The sequence below is a fragment of the Dendrobates tinctorius genome, unplaced genomic scaffold (assembly GCF_039654945.1).
Source record: "Dendrobates tinctorius isolate UK_male_01 unplaced genomic scaffold, ASM3965494v1 ptg000007l, whole genome shotgun sequence".
NCBI lineage: Eukaryota > Metazoa > Chordata > Amphibia > Anura > Dendrobatidae > Dendrobates > Dendrobates tinctorius.
Genome location: NW_027361675.1, coordinates 24,178,103 through 24,197,798, shown reverse-complemented (window position 1 = coordinate 24,197,798; position 19,696 = coordinate 24,178,103). Strand labels below are relative to the sequence as shown.

At 49.7% G+C, this 19,696-nt stretch overlaps 1 protein-coding gene across 1 annotated transcript in view; it reads right to left on the bottom strand.

The window, feature by feature from the left end:
* Positions 1 to 8,751, bottom strand: part of IFNLR1 (interferon lambda receptor 1) — a 111,472-nt gene extending 102,721 nt beyond the window's left edge. The window contains exon 1 of the mRNA XM_073572640.1: positions 8,498 to 8,751. Coding sequence (XP_073428741.1) covers positions 8,498 to 8,558 — 61 coding nt within the window. The 5' untranslated portion in view covers positions 8,559 to 8,751. The remainder of the gene's footprint in view (positions 1 to 8,497) is intronic.
* Between the last annotated feature and the right edge of the window lie 10,945 nt (positions 8,752 to 19,696).

Sequence of the window (19,696 nt, the reverse complement as noted above, 5' to 3'; positions counted from 1 at the left end):
AGCTGTATGCAACATTTTTTGTTTCATTAACAACTGTGATCTGGCAAAGCTGTGTTTCACCATGCATTTTCCCTACAGAATACATGATTTTTTTTTTTTTTATAAAGCAAAAGAAAAACAAGGGAAAAAGAAAATTAAAAAAGTATATTAACAGTCTCATTCCTCTCACTGATTAACACCATAAAGACTCATATTACAGATTTTGATATGGCCTCTACGTACAAGTTGTTGTTCTTTGCAGCTTTCAGTTTTCAAGTTTATCGAGGTGGGTGGTGGGTTCAGCAGAAGAAGCCTATTACACACTGAAATAAACCAGCACCATGTACACTACAGGCATGTTTTGAAAATAGCGCCTCCAAGTAGCTGCTATCGGTGTCAAGCTGTGATCCGATAGCTGCTACTGCGCATGCACCGGCGGCGCTATCTTACTGGAGAAAAAACAAAACAAAAAACTTCCTCCTCCAAGATGGCGCTGCAGACACAGTAGCATCTCTTGATTATCTCTGAGCTGCTCCATCTTGGAAGAGGAGAATATTTTTTTCTTCTTCTCCAGTAACATAGCACCGCCGGCACATGCGCAGTAGCAGCTATAGCATCACAGCTTGACACCGATAGCCGCTACTGTGCAGGCGCCATTTTCAAACTGATTTTTTCTTCCTAAATGAATAACCTGAATAAAAGTTATTATTGGCACACAAAACATGTGATTTTGCTGTAGGTGCAGGGCTGGCACCTGCCTGCAGAAGCATTTTTTTTTTTTTTTTAAGTACATACAGATATTCATTATGCAAACATGAGGGGAGGTTAATGAGGGTTCAGTGACCTGTCAGCAGTCTGCATGCAGTATGAATATCTAATCAGAGCACCACATACCACAACCCCGACTTAGGGCACGAGAATCTCATTAACACAAAACTGAAAATAAAGATTAACGAACAACCACAAGATGATTTCATCAATCAAGGTATCATTGTAATCAGTATAACTGCACGCCGCCAAGCTGACACTGTGTGTAGGTTACTATACATAATATTGCTGACAGGTTCCCTTTAAGCCTGAATACTATAGAAATGTTGCAAAACTTTCTAGTATATTTTTTGTTTCAATTTCTCACCATTTTTGGGGTATTAGCATGTTTTCAGTGAATGATAAGACTGTCAATCACTTTTACAGGCTGAGTGAATAGTGAGTCCTGCTCTCAGCTAAGACCTATCCACGAAATGATCTGTCAGCTGATCAGCACAGATCTCTGATCATTTGCTACAAAGTATCAGTCTATAATTCAGACTGTTTAGGAAAAGATTAGCACAATGCCCAGACTTGATAAAATTACATACACTTCTCAGCTTACTGCAGTGGATCCTCGCCAATAACAGCAAAAAAGTCCTCAGGACTAGGGAAGAAAAATTAGAGTGACCATATACAAAGAGCAAAAGAAAAATAAATAGCAAGATTCACAACATAGTTCAAATCGGGAACAGCAAAAATTTGTCCGCAATGATTCCTGTATACACACAGATACCAATATGATTAGTGTCAAAGAAAACAAAGCAGGGGGTTAGCCCAAACTTAGCTCCAGCCTCGACACGTTTCCCCGTCCATGAGGAACCCAGCTATGCCATAGATATGAGGTGTCCAGATGAAGAGGCAAACCTGGAACCTCATATCTATGGCATAGCTGGGTTCCTCATTGGGCCTCCTGATTAATCGTATGGACGCTCTTTGTATATGGTCATTTGCCCAGCTGTAGGAATATTGTTATTTGCAGTTGTTTGAACCCTACGGCTTTTGTATGATCTGTATGAGCCACTCTGATTTTTGTCTTTTTGGCCATATCTATGTATATATAAGGCCGGTTTCACATTTGCGCTTCAGGGCGCAGCGACAGCCTGCGCACGGCCGCCGCTAAGCCCCGCTCCTGCCGCGCCTCCGCCGGTAGCTCCGCCTCCGGGCGCATGATGCTGCATGCGTCATGCGTCTCTATCTTTATCACTGAGGACGCAGGCCGTGCGTAGTATGCGTTTGGCAGCGCCTGCGTCCTTTTGACGGCGCGCCGAGCGCAACCAAATTGCAACAGGTTGCGTTTGGCGCTGGTCGGCGCACCGTCAAAAGGACGCAGACGCCACGAAAACGCATACTGCGCACGGCCTGCGTCCTCAGTGATAAAGATAGAGACGCATGACGCATGCAGCGTCATGCGCCCGGAGGCGGAGCTACCGGCGGAGGCGCGGCAGGGGGGCGGGGCTTAGCGCCGACCGTGCGCAGGCCGTCGCTGCGCCCTGAAGCGCAAATGTGAAACCGGCCTAACTCTGTTATAGGTGAGCATCCTCAAAGGACAAGACCATTGTTTGATGTATTTGTTATACAAGAGCTTTAATGTACTTAATAACCTGTTAGTCCAATGATATAGGCAATAAGTCCTCTCTCTTCATCTCTTAATTGCTTATTGTTTTCCCACCAATAGTTTATTAGGGTTTATCAGGGCTAGTCTGGGACAGCCGTCGCGGAGAGGAGGCACCAAAAAATTGTTTCTTTTAGGGTGCCAACCTCCACAGTCAGGTAGGGACAGTAGGTTAGTTTAGGGATTTGACAGGTTATTATTAACTTATGCTTGTTGATGTAATTGATTATGTGCACTGGGTGGTGAATTTTTAACCTGAATATTCAATTAAAATTTTGCATTTTTATTGAAATATATCCTCGCCAATAAGCCAGATTGGAACTTGTACTGAACATGCGGAGAAGAGGATTGATCTGTTGGCCTTTCTGCAAAATAATTCCTGGTAGCGCCAGAAGAAAATGGAGTCCTTTTTCCCCCACACATTCATTGTTATTAGGACATTGTTGTAGTCACTGCTGTGGTGGGCACTGTGGCTTCCACTGTAATGTGGGCATTGCAGCTTTTGATGCTATGGGGACATTGTGGTCATCTGCTTCACTTTTAAGCCATGGAGGAGCATGCATTGCTTAGTGCAGAACATTAGGCAGAAACGTATGACACGAGACTCCCCTTTGCTGTTCTTTGAACATCTTTGACATAAGGCATTTAGTTGTTTTATTTAGCACCTTTACGTTGTTTGATGTACTTGTATTTTACACTTCAAGTGCAGGTAAATGGAGAAGGCTACATCAGTGTGTTAGAAAAAGGGAATGATTCTTTTAAAAAAAATTTTAAGTTTAAAAACGAAAAGCTAAAATATATTTGTTATTGCCATGTCTGAAAAAGTAAAATCTGAGAACATAAAATAAATCCATATACCCTAAAACAGTAGTATTTTGCCTCTCCCAAAAAAACAAAAAAAAAAACAAAACACAAGTCCTCACACAGCTTAATCAACAAAAAATATAAAAGCTAGGAATCTCAGAAGTACAGTTACAGAAAAAGAATGTTTTTCTTCAAAACTGATTTTTTTTTTTTTTTTTTTTTTACCCACTAAAATATAAAACAAAATTATACAAGTTTGTCATCACTGGAATTGTACTGACCTGGAGAAAAGGGGGAAAAAAAGCAATTTTGTACTGCTTTTTCCTTCGCAAATTTTCACACAAAAAAAAAAAAAAAAAAAAAAAAGGGATGAAAAACAAAAATGAAAAATCACCTGATCTTCTTTAAAGATAAGTGTGGTCTTCACTAGTAAACCATACATTAAGGCCCCGTCACACATAGCGAGATCGCTGTAGCGTCACCAATTTTGTGACGCAACAGCGACCTCACCAACGATATCGCTACGTGTGACACATAGCGGCGATCAGGTCCCCGCTGCGGTGTCGCTGATCGTGCTGGAATGTCCTGGGCCAATTTTTGATTGCTGGCGTCCCGCTGGCCAGCGCGCATCGCTGTGTTTGACACCGACAAGCGACCTCGTTAGCGACTCAGAAATCATGGACGCAGGCGGGAGTCGTCAGAATCGCTGCTGTGTGACAAGGTCCCAACGACCACCGAGGTCGTTATATGGATCGCTGCTGCGTCGTTGGGTAAATCTGACTGTTTGACAGCCATGTAGCGACGCACCAGCGATCTTTACCAGATCGTATCGTTGTCGGGATCACTGGTGCGTCGCTTAGTGTAACCAGGGCTGTGGAGTCGGAGTCGGTGCTCATTTTGGTGGCCTCGGAGTCGGTATAAAATGGACCGACTCCTAAAATATATAATAAATTGGGTACAGTAGTTCAATGCAGAATATTTTTTCATAGGAATTTGGGAAAGTTATGAAATGTCCTATAAATGGCTGTTCTATTCCTGATTTAAGGCTACATTCACACACGAACAGTTTCTTGCTATTGTAATGGACAATGCTTCAAACATGATAAGTACAATTAAACTGATGAGAGTAATGAACAACAGCTAGAAGAAAATTTAGGATTCAGTATGTTTGAGATGGAAGGCCACAGTGCTGTTCATGTAACTGAGGAACAAACATATTACAACAGAACAGCAAAATTATACTGTAGAAATAGATGATCTTGTTGAAGCTGCTACAAAACACTTTCCTATTCATCACATGCGCTGTGTTGTGCACACGCTGCAGCTGGCAATAAGAGATAGTCTGCAAGAGAGACATGCTGGAAATCTGATTGGAAAAGTGAGGAAATTGGTTATTGCCGCCAGAACCCCTTAAATTGACTCCATCTTGAAGAGACATGCTGGGAAAGGGGCAATTGTCGATCAAGCCACTCGGTGGGGCAGCACTTATTTAATGATTGAGCGATTGCTTAAAATAAAACCGTTTCTTATAGATATGGCGAACCCTCAGGTAACCCTAAATGAAGGTCAATGGACACAGGTGGCTAAATTGAAGGAATTGCTTAATCACCCATTTACCTTGACTAAAAAATTACAAGCTGAGGATTTAACTCCTAGCATTTTCATAAGGGAGTGGAAGAACTTGCTATTTTGCCTGTCCCAAAGATGAGGTATAATCGCAGATGGCATTTCTGCTTCAATGAAACGGAGAGAGACACAGCTATTGGAAAATAAAATTTTTCTGGCAGCTGTTTATGTGGACCCAAGACATCATATACTGCTTGATTATCAACAGCTTACTAAAAGAAAAGAAGCTCTGACTGAGGTAGCAGTTAGGATGAGTGGCCTACAGGAGGACTGCCAGGCGCAAGAGGACTTGGGTCCTGACAGTGCTACTGCTGCCATATCTTCATTCTCATCAGAAGAGGCGTTTGACTTTGACAAGTATTTGGATGACATGGAGCAGGCAAAGCATTGCCGCAAGGGAAAAGATTTCACTCCGTCTCCTATAGCAAGCAGATTGACCATATTTCAGCAAAATGTTTCACTTGCTCTCAAAGAAATAGAAAAAATTCAACCATTCATCAAAACTGACTGTGCATGAGGCAATTCCTTTATACCCGGAAATTGTTAGAGATGTTGCCCATGTGGATACGGCTTTGCCTCCAACCCAAGTTAGTGTAGAGAGGTTGTTCTCTAGCCTTAAAATTATTAGGTCAGATTTGAGGTCATCTATGAAGGAGGATCTGATGGAGGCAATTCTATTTCTTAGAACAAATTCATAGACTGCACAAATGTTATTTATGTTTTTGCTGAAAACTGTTTTTTTCCACTTACATAGTTTATTACATAGTGATATATGCATATATGTAATCAATATATCAATGTTACATATTGTATTACATATTTACAATTTATTACAGTTTGTGTTCTAAAGTTGTATTCCTATATATTATGTTCTAAATGTCTTATTGTATCATAAAAATGATTAAATGTCTGATGTTCACATTGTACTACAATAAATTTTTCACTTAAATATAAGCAATATATGTTGGAGTCGGAGTCGAGGAGTCAGTGTAAGGGAAATTGAGGAGTGGGAGTCGGAGTCGCAGGTTTGGCTTACCGACTCCACAGCCCTGAGCGTAACGGTACCTTTAGACTAATGTCTGTTGAAAAGGCTGATAACGATGGGTTAACTTGATGGTTGGAGGAGATAAGGATCTGGCATATCCTATTTGGAATTACGAATCCTTTCGATCTCGGCTATACTTTATAAGCTGCGGCTAGAGAAGTCTGGCATTAGGTCTCTTATAAAGATCACAAGTACGCTCAGCACAGTGAACACTCCTGTGTATGGAGGACACAGGGAGGAGGCGGTAGCTGCCAGCGGAACAGTCGGCCAACAGTTATCTATTGTGCGTGGATATCTATGCAGCCATCATGCTCAGATTGGGAGAGCCGCTAGCCAGTCTGAGGATTGAGTTACGATCTTCGACCGATTTTAAACGGCCGTCTGACTGCGCCCTTACGAGTAGTAAAATTGAGATGTTGTCCTTGGACAGAAATGGTTGTGCACCTGTGCTGTAGATATAAAATGCTTCTTTTTCTTGATTGATCAATATACCGTATAGATCTCATATTTCATATAAACCTATTGATGGACAGTAAAATGAACCTGTCAGCAGGATTTATCACCTTAGGCTGTGTGCACACGTTGCTTTTTTTGCGTTTTTCTGCTGCAGAATTGCCGCGAATACGCAAAACAAAACGCATCCCATGCAATCCTATGGGATTCCGCAATTCTGCTGATTTTTCCGCTGCGGAATCGCATAGCAGAAAAATCCGCAGTATGTCCATTCTTTTTGCGGAATCGCGGCAATTCCGCACCCATAGGAATGCATTGATCTGCTTACTTTCCACATGTGGCTATGCCCACCATGCGCAAAGTAAGCGGATCATGTGCGGATGGTACCCAGGGCCTGGAGGAGAGGAGACTGTCCTCCAGGCCCTGGGTACCATAATCCTTTAAAAATAGATTAAAAATAAAAAAGTGATATACTTACCCTCCGGCGGCCCCCGAAGTCCTTCCCACCTCTCACCTCGCGAGCGTGTCGTCATCTCAGGTCCTTCGTGCAAAGCATTACTGGGACCGGAAGATGCCGGGTGCGCCGCAGATCAGATCGGGGGCCATCAGAAGGTAAGAACAACATTATTTTTTTTAATCATTTTAACATCCTATCACATTCCAAGTGATGATAATCGCTTGGAATGCGCAAGCGAAAAACGCTTGCAAAACGCTTGTTTTCCGTGGGAAAAACGCATGCGAATTCGCATGTGTTTTACCGGTGGCGGGAGTGCGGAAATGTTTCGGAAATTTCCGCAGCAATTCTGCAACGTGGGTACATAGCATTGAAAGTAAACTGTCACCTATTTTTTGGTATATAAGATGCGGCCACCGCCCTCAGGGGCTTATCTACAGCATTACAGAATTCTGTAGATAAGCCCCCGATGTAACCTGAAAGAGAAGAAAAACGAGTTATATTATACTCACCCAGGGGCGGTACAGGTCTGGTTTTGGTCCAGAGGGTGTTGCGGTCCGGTGCCTCCCAACCTCTAGCGACGACGTCCTCTTCTTTGCTTCCCGTTGCGGCTCCGGCACACTGCTCTGCCCTGTTGAGGGCAGTGCAGAGTACTGCAGTGCGCAGGCTATCTCTGACCTTTCCCGGCGCCTGCTCACTGCAGTACTCTGCTCTGCCCTCAACAGGGCAGAGCAGTGCGCCTGCGCAGGAACCACGACAGAAGCAAAGAAGAGAACGTCATCTCTAGAAGATGGGAGGCGCCGGACCGGACAGTGACACCCTCCAGACCTGGACCGCCCCTGGGTGAGTATAATCTCCAAGAGGCATACACTCAGCTGTTTACAGTCTATCAACTTTCTCATGACATCTGCAGAATGAGCCAGACTGTAAGGTGGGATTTCTGTATATTGAATAGCTTTTAGGGTATGTGCACACGTTGCGGATTTGGCTGCGGATTTTTCTGCGCAGATTTTGCTAAATCCACAGGTAAAATGACCTGCGGATTTAGTGCAGATTTCGCCTGCGTTTTTACACCTGCGGATTCCTATAATGGAAGAGGTGTAAAAACGCTGCGGAATCCGCACAAAGAATTGACATGCTGCGGAAAAAAAACCACTGCAAATCTGCCCGGAATTTTCCGCAGCATGTGCACAGCGGATTTGGTTTTCCATAGGGTTATATGGTACTGTACACCACATGGAAAACTGCTGCGGATCCGCAGCCAAATCCACAAAGTGTGCACATACCCTTACATCACGAGCAGGTAAAACATTACAGGAAACCTGCCTGAGGTTACGTGACGGACTGTCAGCTCTGACGCCTCTGCGCTGTCATAGTCTCGCTTGTTCGCATATCTTTCATACGTACAAGTTATAGAACACTGATAATAAATAATATTTAGCACTTACACCACTCTATATCTATACCAAGCACATATTTCTCCCCTGCCATTATAGGCGCTGGCTTCTAGGAGACTCCTTGCTATAGGCAGGTCCGCGGTCTGCCATTAGGCACAATTCCATATCATATGTAGCTTGTTATTTTCAATAGGACTACAGGTAAATAAAGTGAAAAGTCAAATTCCGCTCCACCCAATGTGGAATGTAACTTCTCTGTCCTGTTCCAGCCTCAGTAAATTGGATCCAATTGCTATAATAAAACTAAAAAGCCATACCTGTGGCACAGGCCGCCATGCCGCTCACACAGAGAAGGGTCCACATGAGCCAGCCGGACATGGTTACCACACAATCCCCTCACAGAAATGCGGCATTCCGAACCGTGTCGGTGCTGGCCTCCTCCTGACTCACTCACAACACAGCACCTGAGCCTCTTCCACAGCTTCAGTCCGCCCATGGGGAAGTCCACCAAGGTGTGTGCTGAGCCTGCCACCCCTTCCTGCCAGGTTCTTACTGAAGTCTCACACACGTAATGAACGAGCTATGAAGGTGCTGGAGATTCTATTTTAGGCCATATTTCACGTTCAGTATTTTTCCTCAGTATCTGTAAGCCAAAACTCGGCGTGGGCGATAGAAACCTGTCACCACTTCTGTATTTACTACACTGTTTCTCTGATTGTTCCTCTCCTGGTTTTGGCTTACAAATCCTGAGGTAAAATACTGACCAAATACTGAATGTGTAGACGTGGCCTTATGGGAAAATGTTGTATTTCTGCACTTTTGTATTGCTTTTCCATAGCTCAGTCATAGCATTGACATCAGTGATAATTGTGTTGATCGTCATCGTTATACATTGGCATCTGTGAAAAGATGAGATATACTTGGCAACAAGTGAACAGCTAGCTCCACTTCTCGTGTTGGAAGAGAAAACGGTGAAGCGCACGGTGACTGGTGGGGTGAGGATGGACAATCACATCTAAGTATGTAATAGGAAGACAAGTGTGGCGCCCCTGAGGGTTCAGTCGCCACAGAGGTACTGCACCTCCTCCTGAGGTGTGGTACCCCACTATCCAGGTAAGGTGGAGACACCTGACCACGCTCCAACACCTGCATCCCACACAACATAGTAGTGTAGCAAACAGGGCCGGACTGGGACTAAAATTCAGCCCTGGCATTTGAAGTTACACAGGCCCACTAGTCACATGGTGACTATATAATATCTTTGTACACTTGTAGTTTACAAGAAGTGAGGAGATTAACACGACTATATAACATGTAGTCATAGCTGTGCTCAGTATTTCAGCTCAGTCCTATTTATTGCTTTTAGGTACAGTACTCCTCCCAAAGCTCTGTCCCCTTTTGTATGCATGATTCCAGAATTCCTGGCAGAACTGCTCTCTATTGGGCAACCAGACCCCCTGGTCATAGCTGCCCCTATCATACCTCCCAACTTTTGAAGAAAGGAAAGACGGACAAAGACTGCGTCGCGCGCAGCGCGCCGCTGCAAATTTTTGGCCACGCCCAGTCACACCCATTTCACAACTAGTCACACCCATGTCCACACCTAATCGCACCCATTTAGCACTGCTGATCACACTGACTGGTACTGAGGGCACAGTGGCTGGCATTATGGGCACACTGACTGGCACTAAGGAAGAGAGAAAACAGAGAGAGAGAGAAAGAAAGGGGAAAGAATGAAAGAACAGAGAGAGAAAGAAAGAACAGTGAGAGAAAGAAAGAAAGATTAGAGAGAGAAAGAAAGAACAGAGAGAGAAAGAAAAAGAGAGAAAGAAATAAAGAAAGATTCTATAAAGATACTATAGCAGCCCGGCTCCCATTGTAGTGCCCACCTGAGCATCCCGGTGCAGGACCTATCATGATCCGCTCACATGGCCGACATCCCCAATTCCAAGGCGATCCTGCTGTCTGCGCTGTCGGAGGAGGACAGGGTGATGGATCTGAAGCATTCCTGGTTCCGTCACAATCTCCTCAAGAAATTATCTCATTTCCGGTCAGCTTCCAGCACATCACTTCAGGTGGAACGTCATGTGTGTGTTTTAAAATGCTCCTTGGGGCTCCGCCGTGTACTCCTGTGTCCGTGGGAAAAGCCCGCTTTGTATGCTTTGTACACACTTGGCTCCTCTCCGTACATCCCGTACACATATGGCTCCACTCCATACACACACGGCTCCACTCCGTCCACCTCGTACACGCGTGGCTCCGCTCCGTACACCTCGTACACACGGCTCCTCTCCGTACACCTCTTACACGCGCGGCTCCTCTCCGTACACCTCGTACACGCGGCTCCGCTCCGTACACCTCGTACACGCGCAGCTCCTCTCCGTACACCTCGTACACACGGCTCCTCTCCGTACACCTCGTACACGCGCGGCTCCTCTCCGTACACCTCGTACACGCGGCTCCGCTCCGTACACCTCGTACACGCGCAGCTCCTCTCCGTACACCTCGTACACGCAGCTCCGCTCCGTACACCTCGTACACGCGCAGCTCCTCTCCGTACACCTCGTACACATGGCTCCACTCCGTGCACCTCGTACACACGCAGCTCCTCTCCGTACACCTCGTACACACTGCTCCGCTCCGTACACCTCGTACACACGGCTCCGCTCCGTACACCTCGTACACACGAGGCTCCTCTCCGTACACCTCGTACACCTACGGCTCCGCTCCGTACACCTCGTACACCTGGCTCCGCTCCGTACACCTCGTACACACGGCTCCGCTCCGTACACCTCGTACACACACGGCTCCACTCCGTACACCTCGTACACACGGCTCTGCTCCGGACACCTCGTACACACGCGGCTCCTCTCCGTACACCTCGTACACACGCGGCTCCGCACCGTACACCTCGTACACCTACGGCTCCGCTCCGTACACCTCGTACACCTACGGCTCCGCTCCGTACACCTCGTACACACGGCTCCACTCCGTACACCTCGTACACACACGGCTCCGCTCCGTACACCTCGTACACATGGCTCCGCTCCGTACACCTCGTGCACACACGGCTCCGCTCCGTACACCTCGTACACATGGCTCCTCTCCGTACACCTCATACACACGGCTCCGCTCCGTACACCTCGTACACATGGCTCCTCTCCGTACACCTCGTACACACGGCTCCGCTCCGTCCACCTCGTACACACGGCTCCGCTCCGTCCACCTCGTACACACGGCTCCGCTCCGTCCACCTCGTACACACGGCTCCGCTCCGTCCACCTCGTACACACGGCTCCGCTCCGTACACCTCTTACACACACGGCTCCGCTCCGTACACCTCTTACACACACGGCTCCGCTCCGTACACCTCGTACACACGGCTCCGCTCCGTACACCTCGTACACACGGCTCCGCTCCGTACACCTCGTACACACGGCTCCGCTCCGTACACCTCATACACACACAGCTCTGCTACATCCACACTGTAAATCCTGACCCCACACATACTTACCTCAACCAGCACCATGACAACAGCAAAGCAGAGTCTTGCAGACGGTAGAGGCAAGGCTGAGCGCACAGGACCTGTGATGAGGTCACAGGAGGGGCGGAGTCAGGGGTGACATGATCGGGGGTCTGGACAAAGGCTCCTGATCATGTGACCCCCTGACTCCTCCCCTCCTGTGACCTCATCACAGGTCCTGCGAACAGAGCGAGCAGGCAAGCGAGTGCGACACTGTGAGTGGCTGCGGGGGGGAGGGGGTCTCATCTCATGCTAGGGCGTGGCGGCTTATCTCCCTGCAGTGCGGGAGGAACTTGAAACTATCACTGCCATGCCCGCAGAGGGCCGGCGGCAGGAGCAACAGTGGCCGCAGCAGCTGGCAAGCGGCCCACGTGACAGCGGCCCAGCGGGAAAATGCCCGGTTGGTTATATTGCCAATCCGGGCCTGGTAGCAAAGCACCTTCGGCGGCTCCCTGCTTGGAGTGTAGCATAGCACCCCTTGGTGGCTCCCTGCTTGGAACATGAAACGTGCTGGGAGGTGGATGGAGTTTAGTTTACATAAAAGAGCGGGAAGAGTTGAGTCAGTCAGTCAGTCTTTCATTCAGTCAGTGAGTGAGTTAAGAAGATGTAGAAGGACAGAGTGTGAGACAGAGAAGATCCCCGGGAGAGGGTTGGAGGAAGGAAGTGCTGCAACAGGCCACAGTGATCTGGGTCTGCTGACAGAGGAAGGAAGCTTGATTCTCCATTGGGAAGAAGGATTAGCACGGAACGTGAGGAGAATAAGAGAACAAGGGCTAGGGTTAGAGGAGAACCCTTCTCAAGTTCTAAGCGCAAGGCCGGGGCCCGATCCCCGAGGTTGTATGGATACTAATGGTCCTGCAGCAGACACCGGAGGAATAGAAGTTGTCATCACTTTATTCCCACACAAGACATGGGGGCACAACAGCAACATAAGAGTGAGCCGGGACTTAGTAGCAAGGAGTCCCCGAAGCAGGCTACAGCTGTCTGCCGTACAAGTAGAGTTCATAGGAACATCTGACAGGAGGAACTCCAGTGTAAGGCTGGTTTCACATTAGCGCATTTTCAGCGCGCGCACGGCCGGGGGTAGCTCCGCCCCCGAGCCGGCTCTCTGCCCGGCGTGCCCGCCCCTTGCTTGTAGCGCCGCCTACTAGCGGACAGCGGCGCCTGCGATCGGCGCACCCTATCTTTAGCATAGGGTGCGCAGATCGTGCGCAGGCCGTGCGCTAGTTGCGCTTTGACCTGTGCTGCGCACTTTTGACGGTGCGCCGTGCGCGCCAAAATCCGAAAAGTTTGATTTTGGCGCGCACGGCGCACCGTCAAAAGTGCGCAGCGCAGGTCAAAGCGCAACTAGCGCACGACCTGCGCACGATCTGCGCACCCTATGCTAAAGATAGGGTGCGCCGATCGCAGGCGCCGCTGTCCGCTAGTAGGCGGCGCTACAAGCAAGGGGCGGGCACGCCGGGCAGAGAGCCGGCTCGGGGGCGGAGCTACCCCCGGCCGTGCGCGCGCTGAAAATGCGCTAATGTGAAACCAGCCTAAGTCAGTACTAGGAGTACTTCATTCAAAGGCGCTATAAGAGGAGACGTTCAGAAAAGGCACATGGGTTGCCCCCCCCAGGGCTGTGGGGTACTCAGTACCGGGACGGTGTCAGGGGGATGTGTCACAGCAGCAGTGACCCGGACCGTGGCCCTGGGCGCCCAAGTCAATGGCGGAATGTATAGTTAATGGAATGGGATAGTTCGTGACGCCACCTGTGGTGCTCAGCAAGGGAGGTGTTAAGCCGCGCTGCAGACAGATCCTCTGGGACAGATGGTGTGGTGCAGCAGTGATGGTATGGCCCTCCACAGGCAGGGCTGATGTCCCAGGGCAGTGTAGTTGTGATGGTTGTGGAAAGGCGCAGGCAGTGTAAAAGATGGTACCCAGATGTAGTGGTGCTGAGTGGGTTGGCGCAAGAATGAATGGAGTACACTGAGGCTTGCAGTTCCAAAGCTTTACTCACAGTCTGCGGTACACAAGGGTGCCTGCCTCCGGGCTGTGTCCTCCGGGTCAGAGACTCAGCCAACCTCCAGGCCAGATGGAAAGCTCCTATCCAACACTTCGCCAACATGTACCTTTCCTGAACGACTCCTCTATTGCGCCTTAAGGTGTGAAGATCTCCAGTACCATGGTACTCTGGAGTTCCTCCTGTCAGATGTTCCTAACAATTCTACTCGTATGGCAGACAGCTGTAGCCTCTCTCGGGGACCCCTTTCTCCGGAGTCCTGGCTCTCTATTCAATTGCTGTTGTGCCCCAAGTCTTAGTTGGGAGTAGTGCATTTACAGCCAACTACTCCACAGGTGTCTGCTGCAGAACCATAAGTGTCCATACAACCTCGGGGACCGGGCCCCGGCCTTGCGCTGAGAACCTATAGGCAGGGTTCCTCTTCCAACCCACGTCTCCTCTCTGTTCTCCTACTCTTTCATTCCGTACTGATCCTTCTCTCTCCTATGGAAGCTTAGGTTGCAGTTCTACATCCTTCTCCTTCTGTTCCTTTCCCGTGCCAGCTGGCTCAGATCGCTGAGGCAGCTGCAGCACTCCTTCCTCCATCCCTTCTTCCAGGGATCCTCCTGTCTGAGTGACTTCTTACCCGCCTGACCTTCTGCCAGACTGAACCTCTCATCCTACACTTTCCCACTCTTTTATGTATCTCAACTCCACCCACCTCCCAGCTTATCCAGTGTTCCATGCAGGGAACCACCAGCGGTGCTCTGCTACTCTCTACGCATTGAGCCGCAATGTGGTTGTGCAGAACGACCCTGTTGTGTGGGGTGCGAGTGTTGGAGTGTGGAAAGGAGTTCCCACCTTACCTGGATGGTGGGGCACTACACCTTAGGAGAAGGTGCAGTACCTCTGTTGCGACCGAGCCTCAGGGGCGCCACACACATATGTTGGCGGAGTGTTGGAAAGGAGTACTTCATCTTGCCTGGAAGTTGGTTGATCTCCTGACCCGGAGGACACGGCATGGATGCGGGCACCTGTACCTGCAGCAGTCTGTGAGTAAAGCTTTGGAACTACATGCCCTGGTGTCCTCCACTTATTCCTGCGCCAACCCGCCCAGCACTGCTACATTCCTTGCGCCTGACACTACACCATCTAAGTGTCACTTCACCCTGGGACTACAGCCCTGCCTGTGAAGGGCTATAACATCATTGCTGCACCACACCATCTGTCCCAGAGGATCTGTCTGCAGCGTCGGCTTACATCTCTATTGCCGAACACCACATGTGGCGTCACGAATCACTTATAAACTTTCACCACCATAAGCACACTGCAACAACTCCTTTTACAATGGGCGCCCAGAGCCATGGGCCGGGTCTCAGCTGCTGTGACATCTCCCATTGAAGCTCATCGTGCCCGGTACCGAGTACCCCACAGCCCTGGGAGGGCGACCCACAAGTATAAGTAAGTTAGCTGTACATCGTAAAAAAAATGAAGGACTGTACGGTGCAATTTCTCCTGTTACCCTTCTGAAAATGCAAAGTTTGGAGCTGGAAAAATGTGCTTTTGTTTTGTTTTTGTTTTTTTAATTTTCATACCACAATGTTTTAAATTTCTGTGAAGCACCTGGGGTTTCAAGAAGCTTAATACACATCTAGATAAATTCCTTGAAGAGTCTAGTTTCCAAAATGGTGTCATTTATGGGGGGTGTGTTAGGGTTGCGGATCGCACTAAATATAAAATATAATAAAGTGTGATCGCAACCCAGAGTCCATCGTGCAGAGATGACAAACTGCTGCTCGGTAATGGCCAACTGAACACCGGCGGAGTGACCGCACACCCAGTGTGCACAGGAGCGAACTCTGTTACAGCACAGCGCCGCAGAAAGTGACGCCAAAGCCTGTTACCTCACAGGCTACGGCTAAAGGAACCGCTACTGCGGCGCCAGGGATTGACTCTAGAGAAACGTTGTGCCCTGTTAGCCAGCACAGGGCGCAGCCGACAGTGGTGTTACCGCACTGCGTGTGTACAGCGCCGCCCTGGCGGATGCCACTAACCAGCTCAAGCTTAGCGCCGGAAAGCGTAATAACTGCACACGGCACTGCTGAGATGGACACTGCGGCGTATGCGGTACAGAGGTGTCTCGTGCAGAGGACACTCTCTGGCTGAGCGTGTAATAGGTGCTGGGGGCACTGCGGCGCTATGCAGTGTCACCGCTTTGCGCTGACTCAAGACCCTAAACCATACGTATAAAAGGGAAGGGGTTTCTTAATGAGTCATTCAGCAGTTCACAAGCATCCATAATCACACACAACACTATCCATAACTGTCTATACTAGCACGTGGCCGAGCGGCCATGCGGCTCTTTTCTAGCGGCGTCCAGGCCCGGACTGATAATCTGCCCAACCGGGCATTTTCCCGCTGGGCCGCGATGTGTGTTACTCTGTGGGCCGCTGGAGTGGCCGCACCCGCTCATCTGGTCGCCGCCAATGCGGCTACGGCCCGTTTTAAATTTTTGCCGCCGGCCCTTTAAATCTACGGGTACGGCGGTTTTACACAGGCTCGCGCTGGCAGCAGCAACTGCATCATCACTCACCACCAGTCAGTGGCACAGGAAGGGGCAGTCAGGACGTTCTTTGTGGGCGGAGAGAGCCGCTCTGCTCTCCTGCTTGTATCAGGAGAGACTCAGGACATCTGGCCTACCTTCGCGTGCCTGCAATAATCACTGGATGCCTGCCAGGATTGGAGTGACGGATGGGTCTGGGACCTGGTGAGTGAGTGAGTGAATACAGGTGCTGCTGGGGCCGGGCTGCAGTGGGGTGGCTGGCTAGTAAATACAGTGCTGCTGGGCTCCAGTGGGGTGGCTGGCTGGTATATACAGTGCTGCTGGGCTGCAGTGGGGTGGCTGGCATCTACAGTGCTGCTGGGCTGCAGTGGGGTGGCTGGCTGGTATCTACAGTGCTGCTGGGCTGCAGTGGGGTGGCTCGCTGGTAAATACAGTGCTGCTGGGCTGCAGTGGGGTGGCTGGCTGGTATCTACAGTGCTGCTGGGCTGCAGTGGGGTGGCTGGCTGGTATCTACAGTGCTGCTGGGCTGCAGTGGGGTGGCTGGCTGGTATCTACAGTGCTGCAGTGGGGTGGCTGGCTGGTATATACAGTGCTGCTGGGCTGTAGTGGGGTGGCTGGCTGGTATATACAGTGCTGCTGGGCTGCAGTGGGGTAGCTGGCTGGTATATACAGTGCTGCTGGGCTGCAGTGGGGTGGCTGGCTGGTATATACAGTGCTGCTGGGCTGCAGTGGGGTAGCTGGCTGGTATATACAGTGCTGTTGGGCTGCAGTGGGGTGGCTTGCTGGTATATACAGTGCTGCTGGGCTGCAGTGGGGTGGCTGGCTGGTATATATGGGTCGTCCTCCCAGGGCTGTGGGGTACTCGGTACAGGGCCAGTGTCAGTGGGATGTGTCACAGCAGCAGTGACTCGGTCCGTGGCCCTGGGCGCCCAAGTCATGGGGATATGTAATGGTGCACACAGAGCCTCCTAGAGGATGTGTGTATCCACTATCACTCCCCGAAACAGAAGCTATGTCACAATATATCCGTGAGAACCTGGCTAGAGGTTTTATCAGGAAGTCGGTATCGCCGGCTGGTGCAGTGTTCTTCTTCGTTCAGAAGAAGATCGGAGAGTTACGTCCCTGCATTGACTACAGAGGTCTCAATGCTATCACGGTTAAAAACAAATACCCCCTACCGTTGATCTCTGAGTTGTTTGACAGGTTGCGAGGGACCCGGATCTTTACAAAGTTAGATCTGCGGGGGGCATACAACCTGATCCGCATTCGCGAAGGAGACAAATGGAAGACAGCTTTTAATACCAGGGACGGCCATTACGAATATCTGGTTATGCCTTTTGGCCTTTGTAATGCACCAGCTGTCTTCCAGGATTTTGTCAACGACGTCTTCCGCGACATGCTTTCTACCTTGGTGGTGGTATATCTTCGACCGTCTGCGGGCGAACTCTCTTTTTGCCAAGCTGGAGAAGTGCCAGTTTGAGCAGGAGTCCTTGCCGTTCCTGGGCTATATCATCTCGGCCCAGGGGCTGGCCATGGATCCTGCCAAACTACAAGCGGTAATGGACTGGCAGGAAGCTCATTCACTCAAAGCGGTGCAGCGCTTTTTGGGGTTCGTGAATTACTATCGCCAGTTTATACCACATTTTCCACACTGGTGGCTCCTTTGGTTGCTCTCACCAAGAAAGGAGCTAACCCCAACGCTTGGTCTGAACACGTCTCCAAGGCCTTCACGGCTATAAAATCTCATTTTGCTGGCGCTCCCATTTTACATCGTCCCGATGTGAATAAACCGTTTATTCTAGAGGTAGATGCCTCTTCCGTCAGTGCAGGAGCAGTCCTCTTCCAGAAGGATGCTCAAGGTCGGAAGCATCCATGCTTCTTCTCAAAGACCTTCTCACCGGTGGAGAAGAATTACTCCATCGGTGACAGGGAGCTGCTGGCCATGAAGTTGGCCTTTTCAGAGTGGAGACATCTCCTGGAGGGGGCTCGGTTTCCCTTCCAGGTATATACGGACCATAAAAACCTGGTCTATTTGAAGACAGCCCAGCGCCTGAACTCCCGTCAGGCTAGGTGGTCGCTCTTCTTTTCCCGCTTCCGCTTCACCCTGCATTACCTCTCCAGAGAGAAGAACGTCCGTGCGGATGCTCTTTCACGCTCGGTGGTTTCTGCGGAAGAGGGAGAGGCTGAGCCTCGGTTAATTCTCCCGCCGGAGAGGTTTACGACCGTGGCTCCAGTCGCTCTCGAGTCAGTGCCACCAGGCAAGACATTGGTGCCTCCTCAGCTATGGCCAGAGGTTCTCGCCTGGGCACATGCCTCCAGGGTGGGTGGTCATTTTGGCAATAAACGGACCACCGAACTCCTGGCAAGGTCATATTGGTGGCCACATATGGCTCGAGATGTCAAGGAATACGTGCAAGCATGCGTCTCGTGTGCTCGAAACAGACCCTCTAGACAGAGGCTGGCGGGGCTGTTGTATCCCCTGCCAGTGGCGGATAGATCGTGGGAGATGGTTGGCATGGATTTCATAGTTGGCCTGCCCAAGTCTGGTGGCAGTACGGTCATCTGGGTGGTCCCCGACCATTTTTCCAAAATGGTGCATCTGGTGCCACTCGCACGCCTGCCTTCCGCTCGAGGTCTGGCCACTTTGTTCATTAAGCATGTATTCCATTTGCATGGCATGCTGGACAAAATCGTCAGTGACTGAGGTCCCCAGTTTGCGTCTTGGTTTTGGAGGGAGCTCTGCAGCTTACTCAGCATGGAGCTAAATCTGTCCTCCGCCTACCATCCCGAGACGAATGGCTTGGTCGAGAGAGCCAACCAGACCTTGATCACCTATCTACGGCATTTTGTCTCTGCCAGGCAGGATGGCTGGGCATCCTTGCTACCTTGGGCTGAATTTGCCCTAAACAATGCGGTCGCTGATTCCACTGGTCAGACGCCCTTCCTCTTAAACTACGGCCAACATCCACATGTCCCTGTCCCAATGCCAGTGTCCTCCGCTGACTCCAGGGTGGCAGACTGGGTAGTGGAGGCCCAGGACTTCTGGGATCGCACCCAGGATGCTATCCGTGCCTCTAAGGAGGGGATGAGGGTGTCCGCCGACACGCATCGCGTCCCGCTCCAAGCTTCTCCCCTGGCGACATGGTGTGGCTCTCCACCCGAAACATCAAACTACGGGTCGAGTCCCCTAAGTTCGTGCCGCGATATATTGGACCATTCAAGGTCCTCAAGCGAATTACAGTTGTGGCCAAAAGTATTTACACCCCTGCAATTCTGTCAGATAATACTCAGTTTCTTCCTGAAAATGATTGCAAACACAAATTCTTTGGTACTATTATCTTCATTTAATTTGTCTTAAATGAAAAGAGAATGAAGCAAAAAGCAAAACATTGATCATTTCACACAAAACTCCAAAAATGGGCCAGACAAAAGTATTGGCACTCTCAGCC